Raw genomic sequence first — 13714 nt, 5'->3', positions numbered from 1 at the left:
GAGGGATGGGGAGGGAGGGGGAGGGAGGGAGTGGAGGGCGGAAGGACTGAGGGGGAAGTTTGGGTGGAGAGGGGGGAGAGAAAGAGAAAGGAAGGAACGGAGGGAGAGAAAGGGAGAGGGTGGGAGGGGGAAGGAGGCAGGAGGGGAGGGGAGGAGGAAGGAAGGAAGGAGAAGTTGAGTCAGTGGGTGGAAGGAATGGAGAGGAAGAAAGAGAGAGGGGGAGAGAAAGAGAAAGAGAGAAAGGAGGGAGGGAGGGAGGGAGGAGAAAGAAAGAAAAAGAAAGAAAGAGAAAAATTCCATTATTTTTAATTGTTCCGTGAGATGACCACCAAGCATCACCTGCTGAATCACATGATCATGAAGCCACACACCCACCTGGCCACATGGCTAGTAAGCCCCTCCCACCTAATCACATGACCATCAAGCCACAGCCACAAAATAAGCCACACCCACAGAGTGGTAGTAAAATACTTGGGAAACACGCACACACACACACGCATAGAGACACTGCTTTGGAGCCATTATTCCCTGAGTAATTTAATTGGGCCGATCTGTTGAAGTGGTTCCCCTCCTTCTCCTCAGGATTCCTCCTCCAAAGGATCTGAGATCCATGGATCCCTATCAGGACCCCCTACCTGCCACGGCTGCAGCCTTGGAGACCCCGACCTCTCTTCTCCCTCCTTCCTTCTCCTCCTCCATCTGGGGGAATAGGCGGCATTCAAGACATGGGCCAGAGTCTTCATGAGGCTGTAAATGTCATAGTGATTTGGGATCCGTCTTCTGTTCCTTTTCCCCTGGGTCTCCAGTGGGGCTTTCTGGGTGCATCTCATGCGGCCTTTGACAGAAAAGACGTTCGTTGAAAGAGAACAGAGAAAATAAACATCCTCAAAGATTCCTTCCACAAAGAAATTGGGTTCAAAGGCTTCATCATTTGGCCTTTCTTTGATCAGATAACCAAAGTTCACAATACTGTGGATGTATTTGAGAAGTCTGCGATTGTCTATTTCATACCCTGTAAAATTTGTGAGGATCCAGACTTTCTCTTCAATGAGTCCCGGCAAGCGCATAAATGTTAAATGAAAAGGAAGAATTCTGCCCCAAAGGGAATCAAATTCCATGAAGTGAACAAAGACATTGACTTGTCTCCACTTAGAGAGGGCATCCCTGAGATAGGCTGTATATCCTGTTGTTGAGAATTGTTGTGATAGAACCACACAAATTCCATTCCTGACAAGCACAGGAGGGAAAGTCCTCATGAAATTCTCTCCCTTCTCTGTGTCTGAAGCAAAGAGGCCAATCAGGGTCCATCTGAAATGGAGGAGCAGTTGGACAATGGCTGGGTACTGGACCCCATCTTTATGTTCCATCTGGTGGAAAAAGGGGAATTTGCTCTTATCACTCAGAGCCTCTGAAGCAATTCCACGTCTGATCTGAAAAAGCAATGAAAATGCTGTGTCATATTTGGGCTCAGATCAAATCCAAAATATTAGATTTTAATAAATCCAACCTGCTTCTCATGAATGTATTAGAACAATTTGTAGTTAGACATTGTTTGAAATATTAAAGACAATATTAGCAAGATTGTATAATAAAAATGAAAAAGAATAAATTTTAAAAACTATACACATTGTGAATAATATTACTGTACCACCTTCACAATTTACCACAATTAGATTAACATATTGAAATGCCGACTGAAGCATTATATTCCAATAAAGGGCCTATTATAATTTTTGAGGACTGGTGCATCTTTTTCTGTTTCTGTATCTCAGATTTTTTCTGGAGGACTTTTTTTAGCTTCTTCTCCAGTTATACAAGAAACAGGGAGACCTCAGTTCCTGATACGATTTGTCAGTTGTATAATCCAAGATTTCTCTTCAATTGAACTTTTGTCTGTTTTCGGAGCCTGTCAGTTTTCATAGATTAGAATTTATGCCGATATCCATATTTTCTGAATTTAGACATAGCAGAAATTGTATAAATTCCCAATACAACTGTGAGGGCAGCAGCTGGAGTCCTTTTACTCACCCCAAGACCTCAGAGGCCGTGATGGGGTTGGTTCTGCTAGAGATTTCTCTCTGAGGGTTTAGGACTTTTTGCCTCCGCCAGTTGGACGAAGGTCTTTCTTCCACCACAGCTGATCGGCCGCTGCCTTCTCTCCCTCACCCAAAGGCCCCTAGCAATTGGCCCCAGCCCTTTCCTCACACAAATCCACCTTCAGCCACAGCCTTTTGGCCACATGGGACACTTCACCACCATCCAATCAGAACGGTTCTAACAAAATGCTACTTTTGGAAGGAAAGAATGGGACAGTTTGCTCTTTCATACACACACACACCACTTGAATGATAGAGAAAGAAGGGACCTCAGTAGCCAGCTAGTCTGACCCCCCTTCACATTGAGGAGACTTACAGAATGATAGAGAGGGAATGGACCTCGATGGCCATCTAGTCTGACCCCCAAGCTCAAGCAGGACAATGGAGGGGACCTCAGTGGCCATCTAGTCTGCCCCCCTTCTCATTCAGGAGACTTACAGAATGATAGAGAGGGAAGGGACCTCAGTGGCCATCTAGTCTGACCCCCCTTCACATTGAGGAGACTTACAGAATGATAGAGAGGGAATGGACCTCAGTGGCCATCTAGTCTGACCCCCCTTCACATTGAGGAGACTTACAGAATGATGGAGAGGGAATGGACCTCAGTAGCCAGCTAGTCTGACCCCCCTTCACATTGAGGAGACTTACAGAATGATAGAGAGGGAAGGGACCTCAGTAGCCAGCTAGTCTGACCCCCCTTCACATTGAGGAGACTTACAGAATGATAGAGAGGGAAGGGACCTCAGTGGCCATCTAGTCTGACCCCCCTTCACATTGAGGAGACTTACAGAATGATAGAGAGGGAAGGGACCTCAGTAGCCAGCTAGTCTGACCCCCCTTCACATTGAGGAGACTTACAGAATGATGGAGAGGGAATGGACCTCAGTGGCCATCTAGTCTGACCCCCATACTCATTCAGGAGACTTACAGATTGATAGAGAGGGAATGGACCTCAGTGGCCATTTAGTCTGACCCCCATACTCATTCAGGAGACTTACAGATTGATAGAGAGGGAATGGACCTCAGTGGCCATTTAGTCTGACCCCCATACTCATTCAGGAGACTTACAGAATGATAGAGAGGGAAGCGACCTCAGTAGCCAGCTAGTCTGACCCCCCTTCACATTGAGGAGACTTACAGAATGATAGAGAGGGAATGGACCTCGATGGCCATCTAGTCTGACCCCCAAGCTCAAGCAGGACAATGGAGGGGACCTCAGTGGCCATCTAGTCGGCCCCCCTTCTCATTCAGGAGACTTACAGAATGATAGAGAGGGAAGGGACCTCAGTGGCCATCTAGTCTGACCCCCCTTCACATTGAGGAGACTTACAGAATGATAGAGAGGGAATGGACCTCAGTAGCCAGCTAGTCTGACCCCCCTTCACATTGAGGAGACTTACAGAATGATAGAGAGGGAATGGACCTCAGTGGCCATCTAGTCTGACCCCCATACTCATTCAGGAGACTTACAGATTGATAGAGAGGGAAGGGACCTCAGTGGCCATCTAGTCTGACCCCCATTCTCATTCAGGAGACTTACAGAATGATAGAGAGGGAAGGGACCTCAGTGGCCATCTAGTCTGACACCATTTCTCATTCAGGAGACTTACAGAATGATAGAGAGGGAAGGGACCTCAGTGGCCATCTAGTCTGACCCACATTCTCATTCAGGAGACTTACAGAATGATAGAGAGGGAAGGGACCTCAGTGGCCATCTAGTCTGACCCACATTCTCATTCAGGAGACTTACAGAATGATAGAGAGGGAAGGGACCTCAGTGGCCATCTAGTCTGACCCACATTCTCATTCAGGAGACTTACAGAATGATAGAGAGGGAAGGGACCTCAGTGGCCATCTAGTCTGACCCCCATTCTCATTCAGGAGACTTACAGAATGAGAGAGAGGGAAGGGACCTCAGTGGCCATCTTGTCTGACCCCCATTCTCATTAAGGAGACTTACAGAATGATAGAGAGGGAAGGGACCTCAGTGGCCATCTAGTCTGACCCCCCTTCACATTGAGGAGACTTACAGAATGATAGAGAGGGAAGGGACCTCAGTAGCCAGCTAGTCTGACCCCCCTTCACATTGAGGAGACTTACAGAATGATGGAGAGGGAATGGACCTCAGTGGCCATCTAGTCTGACCCCCATACTCATTCAGGAGACTTACAGATTGATAGAGAGGGAATGGACCTCAGTGGCCATCTAGTCTGACCCCCATACTCATTCAGGAGACTTACAGATTGATAGAGAGGGAAGGGACCTCAGTGGCCATCTAGTCTGACACCATTTCTCATTCAGGAGACTTACAGAATGATAGAGAGGGAAGGGACCTCAGTGGCCATCTAGTCTGACACCATTTCTCATTCAGGAGACTTACAGAATGATAGAGAGGGAAGGGACCTCAGTAGCCAGCTAGTCTCACCCCCCTTCACATTGAGGAGACTTACAGAATGATAGAGAGGGAATGGACCTCGATGGCCATCTAGTCTGACCCCCAAGCTCAAGCAGGACAATGGAGGGGACCTCAGTGGCCATCTAGTCGGCCCCCCTTCTCATTCAGGAGACTTACAGAATGATAGAGAGGGAAGGGACCTCAGTGGCCATCTAGTCTGACCCCCCTTCACATTGAGGAGACTTACAGAATGATAGAGAGGGAATGGACCTCAGTAGCCAGCTAGTCTGACCCCCCTTCACATTGAGGAGACTTACAGAATGATAGAGAGGGAATAGACCTCAGTGGCCATCTAGTCTGACCCCCATACTCATTCAGGAGACTTACAGAATGATAGAGAGGGAAGGGACCACAGTGGCCATCTAGCCTGACCCCACTTCACATTGAGGAGACTTACAGAATGATAGAGAGGGAATGGACCTCGATGGCCATCTAGTCTGACCCCCAAGCTCAAGCAGGACAATGGAGGGGACCTCAGTGGCCATCTAGTCGGCCCCCCTTCTCATTCAGGAGACTTACAGAATGATAGAGAGGGAAGGGACCTCAGTGGCCATCTAGTCTGACCCCCCTTCACATTGAGGAGACTTACAGATTGATAGAGAGGGAAGGGACCTCAGTGGCCATCTAGTCTGACCCCCATTCTCATTCAGGAGACTTACAGAATGATAGAGAGGGAAGGGACCTCAGTGGCCATCTAGTCTGACACCATTTCTCATTCAGGAGACTTACAGAATGATAGAGAGGGAAGGGACCTCAGTGGCCATCTAGTCTGACCTCCATTCTCATTCAGGGGACTTAAAGATTGATAGAGAGGGAAGGGACCTCAGTGGCCATCTTGTCTGACCCCCCTTCTCATTAAGGAGACTTACAGAATGATAGAGAGGGAAGGGACCTCAGTGGCCATCTAGTCTGACCCCCATTCTCATTCAGGAGACTTACAGAATGAGAGAGAGGGAAGGGACCTCAGTGGCCATCTTGTCTGACCCCCATTCTCATTAAGGAGACTTACAGAATGAGAGAGAGGGAAGGGACCTCAGTGGCCATCTAGTCTGACCTCCATTCTCATTCAGGAGATTTACAGATTGATAGAGAGGGAAGGGACCTCAGTGGCCATCTAGTCTGACCCCCAAGCTCAAGCAGGACAATGGAGGGGACCTCAGTGGCCATCTAGTCTGACCCCCATTCTCATTCAGGAAACTTACAGAATGATAGAGAGGGAAGGGACCTCAGTGGCCATCTAGTCTGACCTCCATTCTCATTCAGGGGACTTACAGATTGATAGAGAGGGAAGGGACCTCAGTGGCCATCTTGTCTGACCCCCATTCTCATTCAGGGGACTTACAGATTGATAGAGAGGGAAGGGACCTCAGTGGCCATCTAGTCTGACCTCCATTCTCATTCAGGGGACTTACAGATTGATAGAGAGGGAAGGGACCTCAGTGGCCATCTTAACTGACCCCCATTCTCATTAAGGAGACTTACAGAATGATAGAGAGGGAAGGGACCTCAGTGGCCATCTTGTCTGACCTCCATTCTCATTCAGGGGACTTACAGATTGATAGAGAGGGAAGGGACCTCAGTGGCCATCTAGTCTGACCTCCATTCTCATTCAGGGGACTTACAGATTGATAGAGAGGGAAGGGACCTCAGTGGCCATCTTAACTGACCCCCATTCTCATTAAGGAGACTTACAGAATGATAGAGAGGGAAGGGACCTCAGTGGCCATCTAGTCTGACCCCCATTCTCATTCAGGAGACTTACAGAATGAGAGAGAGGGAAGGGACCTCAGTGGCCATCTAGTCTGACCCCCTTCTCATTCAGGAGACTTACAGAATGATAGAGAGGGAAGGGACCTCAGTGGCCAACTAGTCTGACCCCACTTCTCATTCAGGAGACTTACAGAATGATAGAGAGGGAAGGGACCTCAGTGGCCATCTAGTCTGACCCCCCTTCTCATTCAGGAGACTTACAGAATGATAGAGAGGGAAGGGACCTCAGTGGCCATCTAGTCTGACCCCCCTTCTCATTCAGGAGACTTACAGAATGATAGAGAGGGAAGGGACCTCAGTGGCCATCTAGTCTGACCCCCCTTCTCATTCAGGAGACTTACAGAATGATAGAGAGGGAAGGGACCTCACTGGCCATCTAGTCTGACCCCCATTCTCATTCAGGAGACTTACAGAATGATAGAGAGGGAAGGGACCTCAGTGGCCATCTAGTCTGACCCCACTTCTCATTCAGGAGACTTACAGAATGATAGAGAGGGAAGGGACCTCAGTGGCCATCTAGTCTGACCCCCCTTCACATTGAGGAGACTTACAGAATGATGGAGAGGGAATGGACCTCAGTAGCCAGCTAGTCTGACCCCCCTTCACATTGAGGAGACTTACAGAATGATAGAGAGGGAATGGACCTCAGTAGCCAGCTAGTCTGACCCCCCTTCACATTGAGGAGACTTACAGAATGATAGAGAGGGAAGGGACCTCAGTGGCCATCTAGTCTGACCCCCCTTCACATTGAGGAGACTTACAGAATGATAGAGAGGGAAGGGACCTCAGTAGCCAGCTAGTCTGACCCCCCTTCACATTGAGGAGACTTACAGAATGATGGAGAGGGAATGGACCTCAGTGGCCATCTAGTCTGACCCCCATACTCATTCAGGAGACTTACAGATTGATAGAGAGGGAATGGACCTCAGTGGCCATTTAGTCTGACCCCCATACTCATTCAGGAGACTTACAGATTGATAGAGAGGGAAGGGACCTCAGTGGCCATCTAGTCTGACACCATTTCTCATTCAGGAGACTTACAGAATGATAGAGAGGGAAGCGACCTCAGTAGCCAGCTAGTCTGACCCCCCTTCACATTGAGGAGACTTACAGAATGATAGAGAGGGAATGGACCTCGATGGCCATCTAGTCTGACCCCCAAGCTCAAGCAGGACAATGGAGGGGACCTCAGTGGCCATCTAGTCGGCCCCCCTTCTCATTCAGGAGACTTACAGAATGATAGAGAGGGAAGGGACCTCAGTGGCCATCTAGTCTGACCCCCCTTCACATTGAGGAGACTTACAGAATGATAGAGAGGGAATGGACCTCAGTAGCCAGCTAGTCTGACCCCCCTTCACATTGAGGAGACTTACAGAATGATAGAGAGGGAATGGACCTCAGTGGCCATCTAGTCTGACCCCCATACTCATTCAGGAGACTTACAGATTGATAGAGAGGGAAGGGACCTCAGTGGCCATCTAGTCTGACCCCCATTCTCATTCAGGAGACTTACAGAATGATAGAGAGGGAAGGGACCTCAGTGGCCATCTAGTCTGACACCATTTCTCATTCAGGAGACTTACAGAATGATAGAGAGGGAAGCGACCTCAGTGGCCATCTAGTCTGACCCACATTCTCATTCAGGAGACTTACAGAATGATAGAGAGGGAAGGGACCTCAGTGGCCATCTAGTCTGACCCACATTCTCATTCAGGAGACTTACAGAATGATAGAGAGGGAAGGGACCTCAGTGGCCATCTAGTCTGACCCCCATTCTCATTCAGGAGACTTACAGAATGAGAGAGAGGGAAGGGACCTCAGTGGCCATCTTGTCTGACCCCCATTCTCATTAAGGAGACTTACAGAATGATAGAGAGGGAAGGGACCTCAGTGGCCATCTAGTCTGACCCCCCTTCACATTGAGGAGACTTACAGAATGATAGAGAGGGAAGGGACCTCAGTAGCCAGCTAGTCTGACCCCCCTTCACATTGAGGAGACTTACAGAATGATGGAGAGGGAATGGACCTCAGTGGCCATCTAGTCTGACCCCCATACTCATTCAGGAGACTTACAGATTGATAGAGAGGGAATGGACCTCAGTGGCCATCTAGTCTGACCCCCATACTCATTCAGGAGACTTACAGATTGATAGAGAGGGAAGGGACCTCAGTGGCCATCTAGTCTGACACCATTTCTCATTCAGGAGACTTACAGAATGATAGAGAGGGAAGCGACCTCAGTAGCCAGCTAGTCTGACCCCCCTTCACATTGAGGAGACTTACAGAATGATAGAGAGGGAATGGACCTCAGTGGCCATCTAGTCTGACCCCCATACTCATTCAGGAGACTTACAGAATGATAGAGAGGGAAGGGACCTCAGTGGCCATCTAGTCTGACCCCCCTTCACATTGAGGAGACTTACAGAATGATAGAGAGGGAAGGGACCTCAGTGGCCATCTAGTCTGACCCCCATACTCATTCAGGAGACTTACAGAATGATAGAGAGGGAAGGGACCTCAGTGGCCATCTAGTCTGACCCCCCTTCACATTGAGGAGACTTACAGAATGATAGAGAGGGAAGGGACCTCAGTGGCCATCTAGTCTGACCCCCCTTCACATTGAGGAGACTTACAGAATGATAGAGAGGGAAGGGACCTCAGTAGCCAGCTAGTCTGACCCCCCTTCACATTGAGGAGACTTACAGAATGATGGAGAGGGAATGGACCTCAGTGGCCATCTAGTCTGACCCCCATACTCATTCAGGAGACTTACAGATTGATAGAGAGGGAATGGACCTCAGTGGCCATTTAGTCTGACCCCCATACTCATTCAGGAGACTTACAGATTGATAGAGAGGGAAGGGACCTCAGTGGCCATCTAGTCTGACACCATTTCTCATTCAGGAGACTTACAGAATGATAGAGAGGGAAGCGACCTCAGTAGCCAGCTAGTCTGACCCCCCTTCACATTGAGGAGACTTACAGAATGATAGAGAGGGAATGGACCTCGATGGCCATCTAGTCTGACCCCCAAGCTCAAGCAGGACAATGGAGGGGACCTCAGTGGCCATCTAGTCTGCCCCCCTTCTCATTCAGGAGACTTACAGAATGATAGAGAGGGAAGGGACCTCAGTGGCCATCTAGTCTGACCCCCCTTCACATTGAGGAGACTTACAGAATGATAGAGAGGGAATGGACCTCAGTGGCCATCTAGTCTGACCCCCCTTCACATTGAGGAGACTTACAGAATGATGGAGAGGGAATGGACCTCAGTAGCCAGCTAGTCTGACCCCCCTTCACATTGAGGAGACTTACAGAATGATAGAGAGGGAATGGACCTCAGTAGCCAGCTAGTCTGACCCCCCTTCACATTGAGGAGACTTACAGAATGATAGAGAGGGAAGGGACCTCAGTGGCCATCTAGTCTGACCCCCCTTCACATTGAGGAGACTTACAGAATGATAGAGAGGGAAGGGACCTCAGTAGCCAGCTAGTCTGACCCCCCTTCACATTGAGGAGACTTACAGAATGATGGAGAGGGAATGGACCTCAGTGGCCATCTAGTCTGACCCCCATACTCATTCAGGAGACTTACAGATTGATAGAGAGGGAATGGACCTCAGTGGCCATTTAGTCTGACCCCCATACTCATTCAGGAGACTTACAGATTGATAGAGAGGGAAGGGACCTCAGTGGCCATCTAGTCTGACACCATTTCTCATTCAGGAGACTTACAGAATGATAGAGAGGGAAGCGACCTCAGTAGCCAGCTAGTCTGACCCCCCTTCACATTGAGGAGACTTACAGAATGATAGAGAGGGAATGGACCTCGATGGCCATCTAGTCTGACCCCCAAGCTCAAGCAGGACAATGGAGGGGACCTCAGTGGCCATCTAGTCGGCCCCCCTTCTCATTCAGGAGACTTACAGAATGATAGAGAGGGAAGGGACCTCAGTGGCCATCTAGTCTGACCCCCCTTCACATTGAGGAGACTTACAGAATGATAGAGAGGGAATGGACCTCAGTAGCCAGCTAGTCTGACCCCCCTTCACATTGAGGAGACTTACAGAATGATAGAGAGGGAATGGACCTCAGTGGCCATCTAGTCTGACCCCCATACTCATTCAGGAGACTTACAGATTGATAGAGAGGGAAGGGACCTCAGTGGCCATCTAGTCTGACCCCCATTCTCATTCAGGAGACTTACAGAATGATAGAGAGGGAAGGGACCTCAGTGGCCATCTAGTCTGACACCATTTCTCATTCAGGAGACTTACAGAATGATAGAGAGGGAAGGGACCTCAGTGGCCATCTAGTCTGACCCACATTCTCATTCAGGAGACTTACAGAATGATAGAGAGGGAAGGGACCTCAGTGGCCATCTAGTCTGACCCACATTCTCATTCAGGAGACTTACAGAATGATAGAGAGGGAAGGGACCTCAGTGGCCATCTAGTCTGACCCACATTCTCATTCAGGAGACTTACAGAATGATAGAGAGGGAAGGGACCTCAGTGGCCATCTAGTCTGACCCCCATTCTCATTCAGGAGACTTACAGAATGAGAGAGAGGGAAGGGACCTCAGTGGCCATCTTGTCTGACCCCCATTCTCATTAAGGAGACTTACAGAATGATAGAGAGGGAAGGGACCTCAGTGGCCATCTAGTCTGACCCCCCTTCACATTGAGGAGACTTACAGAATGATAGAGAGGGAAGGGACCTCAGTAGCCAGCTAGTCTGACCCCCCTTCACATTGAGGAGACTTACAGAATGATGGAGAGGGAATGGACCTCAGTGGCCATCTAGTCTGACCCCCATACTCATTCAGGAGACTTACAGATTGATAGAGAGGGAATGGACCTCAGTGGCCATCTAGTCTGACCCCCATACTCATTCAGGAGACTTACAGATTGATAGAGAGGGAAGGGACCTCAGTGGCCATCTAGTCTGACACCATTTCTCATTCAGGAGACTTACAGAATGATAGAGAGGGAAGGGACCTCAGTGGCCATCTAGTCTGACACCATTTCTCATTCAGGAGACTTACAGAATGATAGAGAGGGAAGGGACCTCAGTAGCCAGCTAGTCTCACCCCCCTTCACATTGAGGAGACTTACAGAATGATAGAGAGGGAATGGACCTCGATGGCCATCTAGTCTGACCCCCAAGCTCAAGCAGGACAATGGAGGGGACCTCAGTGGCCATCTAGTCGGCCCCCCTTCTCATTCAGGAGACTTACAGAATGATAGAGAGGGAAGGGACCTCAGTGGCCATCTAGTCTGACCCCCCTTCACATTGAGGAGACTTACAGAATGATAGAGAGGGAATGGACCTCAGTAGCCAGCTAGTCTGACCCCCCTTCACATTGAGGAGACTTACAGAATGATAGAGAGGGAATGGACCTCAGTGGCCATCTAGTCTGACCCCCATACTCATTCAGGAGACTTACAGAATGATAGAGAGGGAAGGGACCTCAGTGGCCATCTAGTCTGACCCCCCTTCACATTGAGGAGACTTACAGAATGATAGAGAGGGAATGGACCTCGATGGCCATCTAGTCTGACCCCCAAGCTCAAGCAGGACAATGGAGGGGACCTCAGTGGCCATCTAGTCGGCCCCCCTTCTCATTCAGGAGACTTACAGAATGATAGAGAGGGAAGGGACCTCAGTGGCCATCTAGTCTGACCCCCCTTCACATTGAGGAGACTTACAGAATGATAGAGAGGGAATGGACCTCAGTAGCCAGCTAGTCTGACCCCCCTTCACATTGAGGAGACTTACAGATTGATAGAGAGGGAAGGGACCTCAGTGGCCATCTAGTCTGACCCCCATTCTCATTCAGGAGACTTACAGAATGATAGAGAGGGAAGGGACCTCAGTGGCCATCTAGTCTGACACCATTTCTCATTCAGGAGACTTACAGAATGATAGAGAGGGAAGGGACCTCAGTGGCCATCTAGTCTGACCTCCATTCTCATTCAGGGGACTTACAGATTGATAGAGAGGGAAGGGACCTCAGTGGCCATCTTGTCTGACCCCCCTTCTCATTAAGGAGACTTACAGAATGATAGAGAGGGAAGGGACCTCAGTGGCCATCTAGTCTGACCCCCATTCTCATTCAGGAGACTTACAGAATGAGAGAGAGGGAAGGGACCTCAGTGGCCATCTTGTCTGACCCCCATTCTCATTAAGGAGACTTACAGAATGAGAGAGAGGGAAGGGACCTCAGTGGCCATCTAGTCTGACCTCCATTCTCATTCAGGAGATTTACAGATTGATAGAGAGGGAAGGGACCTCAGTGGCCATCTAGTCTGACCCCCAAGCTCAAGCAGGACAATGGAGGGGACCTCAGTGGCCATCTAGTCTGACCCCCATTCTCATTCAGGAAACTTACAGAATGATAGAGAGGGAAGGGACCTCAGTGGCCATCTAGTCTGACCTCCATTCTCATTCAGGGGACTTACAGATTGATAGAGAGGGAAGGGACCTCAGTGGCCATCTTGTCTGACCCCCATTCTCATTCAGGGGACTTACAGATTGATAGAGAGGGAAGGGACCTCAGTGGCCATCTAGTCTGACCTCCATTCTCATTCAGGGGACTTACAGATTGATAGAGAGGGAAGGGACCTCAGTGGCCATCTTAACTGACCCCCATTCTCATTAAGGAGACTTACAGAATGATAGAGAGGGAAGGGACCTCAGTGGCCATCTTGTCTGACCTCCATTCTCATTCAGGGGACTTACAGATTGATAGAGAGGGAAGGGACCTCAGTGGCCATCTAGTCTGACCTCCATTCTCATTCAGGGGACTTACAGATTGATAGAGAGGGAAGGGACCTCAGTGGCCATCTAGTCTGACCTCCATTCTCATTCAGGGGACTTACAGATTGATAGAGAGGGAAGGGACCTCAGTGGCCATCTTAACTGACCCCCATTCTCATTAAGGAGACTTACAGAATGATAGAGAGGGAAGGGACCTCAGTGGCCATCTAGTCTGACCCCCATTCTCATTCAGGAGACTTACAGAATGAGAGAGAGGGAAGGGACCTCAGTGGCCATCTAGTCTGACCCCCTTCTCATTCAGGAGACTTACAGAATGATAGAGAGGGAAGGGACCTCAGTGGCCAACTAGTCTGACCCCACTTCTCATTCAGGAGACTTACAGAATGATAGAGAGGGAAGGGACCTCAGTGGCCATCTAGTCTGACCCCCCTTCTCATTCAGGAGACTTACAGAATGATAGAGAGGGAAGGGACCTCAGTGGCCATCTAGTCTGACCCCCCTTCTCATTCAGGAGACTTACAGAATGATAGAGAGGGAAGGGACCTCAGTGGCCATCTAGTCTGACCCCCCTTCTCATTCAGGAGACTTACAGAATGATAGAGAGGGAAGG

The 13714-nt window shown here is 49.4% G+C and overlaps 1 protein-coding gene across 1 annotated transcript in view; it reads right to left on the bottom strand.

The window, feature by feature from the left end:
- LOC139155168 (vomeronasal type-2 receptor 26-like) overlaps positions 1-13714 on the bottom strand; it is a 180271-nt gene that overhangs the window by 9321 nt on the left and 157236 nt on the right. Inside the window, exon 5 of the mRNA XM_070730252.1 lies at positions 636-1430. Coding sequence (XP_070586353.1) covers positions 636-1430 — 795 coding nt within the window. The remainder of the gene's footprint in view (positions 1-635; positions 1431-13714) is intronic.

The sequence above is a fragment of the Erythrolamprus reginae genome (assembly GCF_031021105.1).
Source record: "Erythrolamprus reginae isolate rEryReg1 chromosome 13 unlocalized genomic scaffold, rEryReg1.hap1 SUPER_13_unloc_4, whole genome shotgun sequence".
In the NCBI taxonomy this organism is placed as follows: Eukaryota; Metazoa; Chordata; class Lepidosauria; order Squamata; family Dipsadidae; genus Erythrolamprus; species Erythrolamprus reginae.
Note: the sequence above shows the minus strand (reverse complement) of the source record. Positions and strands in the feature narration are given on the sequence as shown.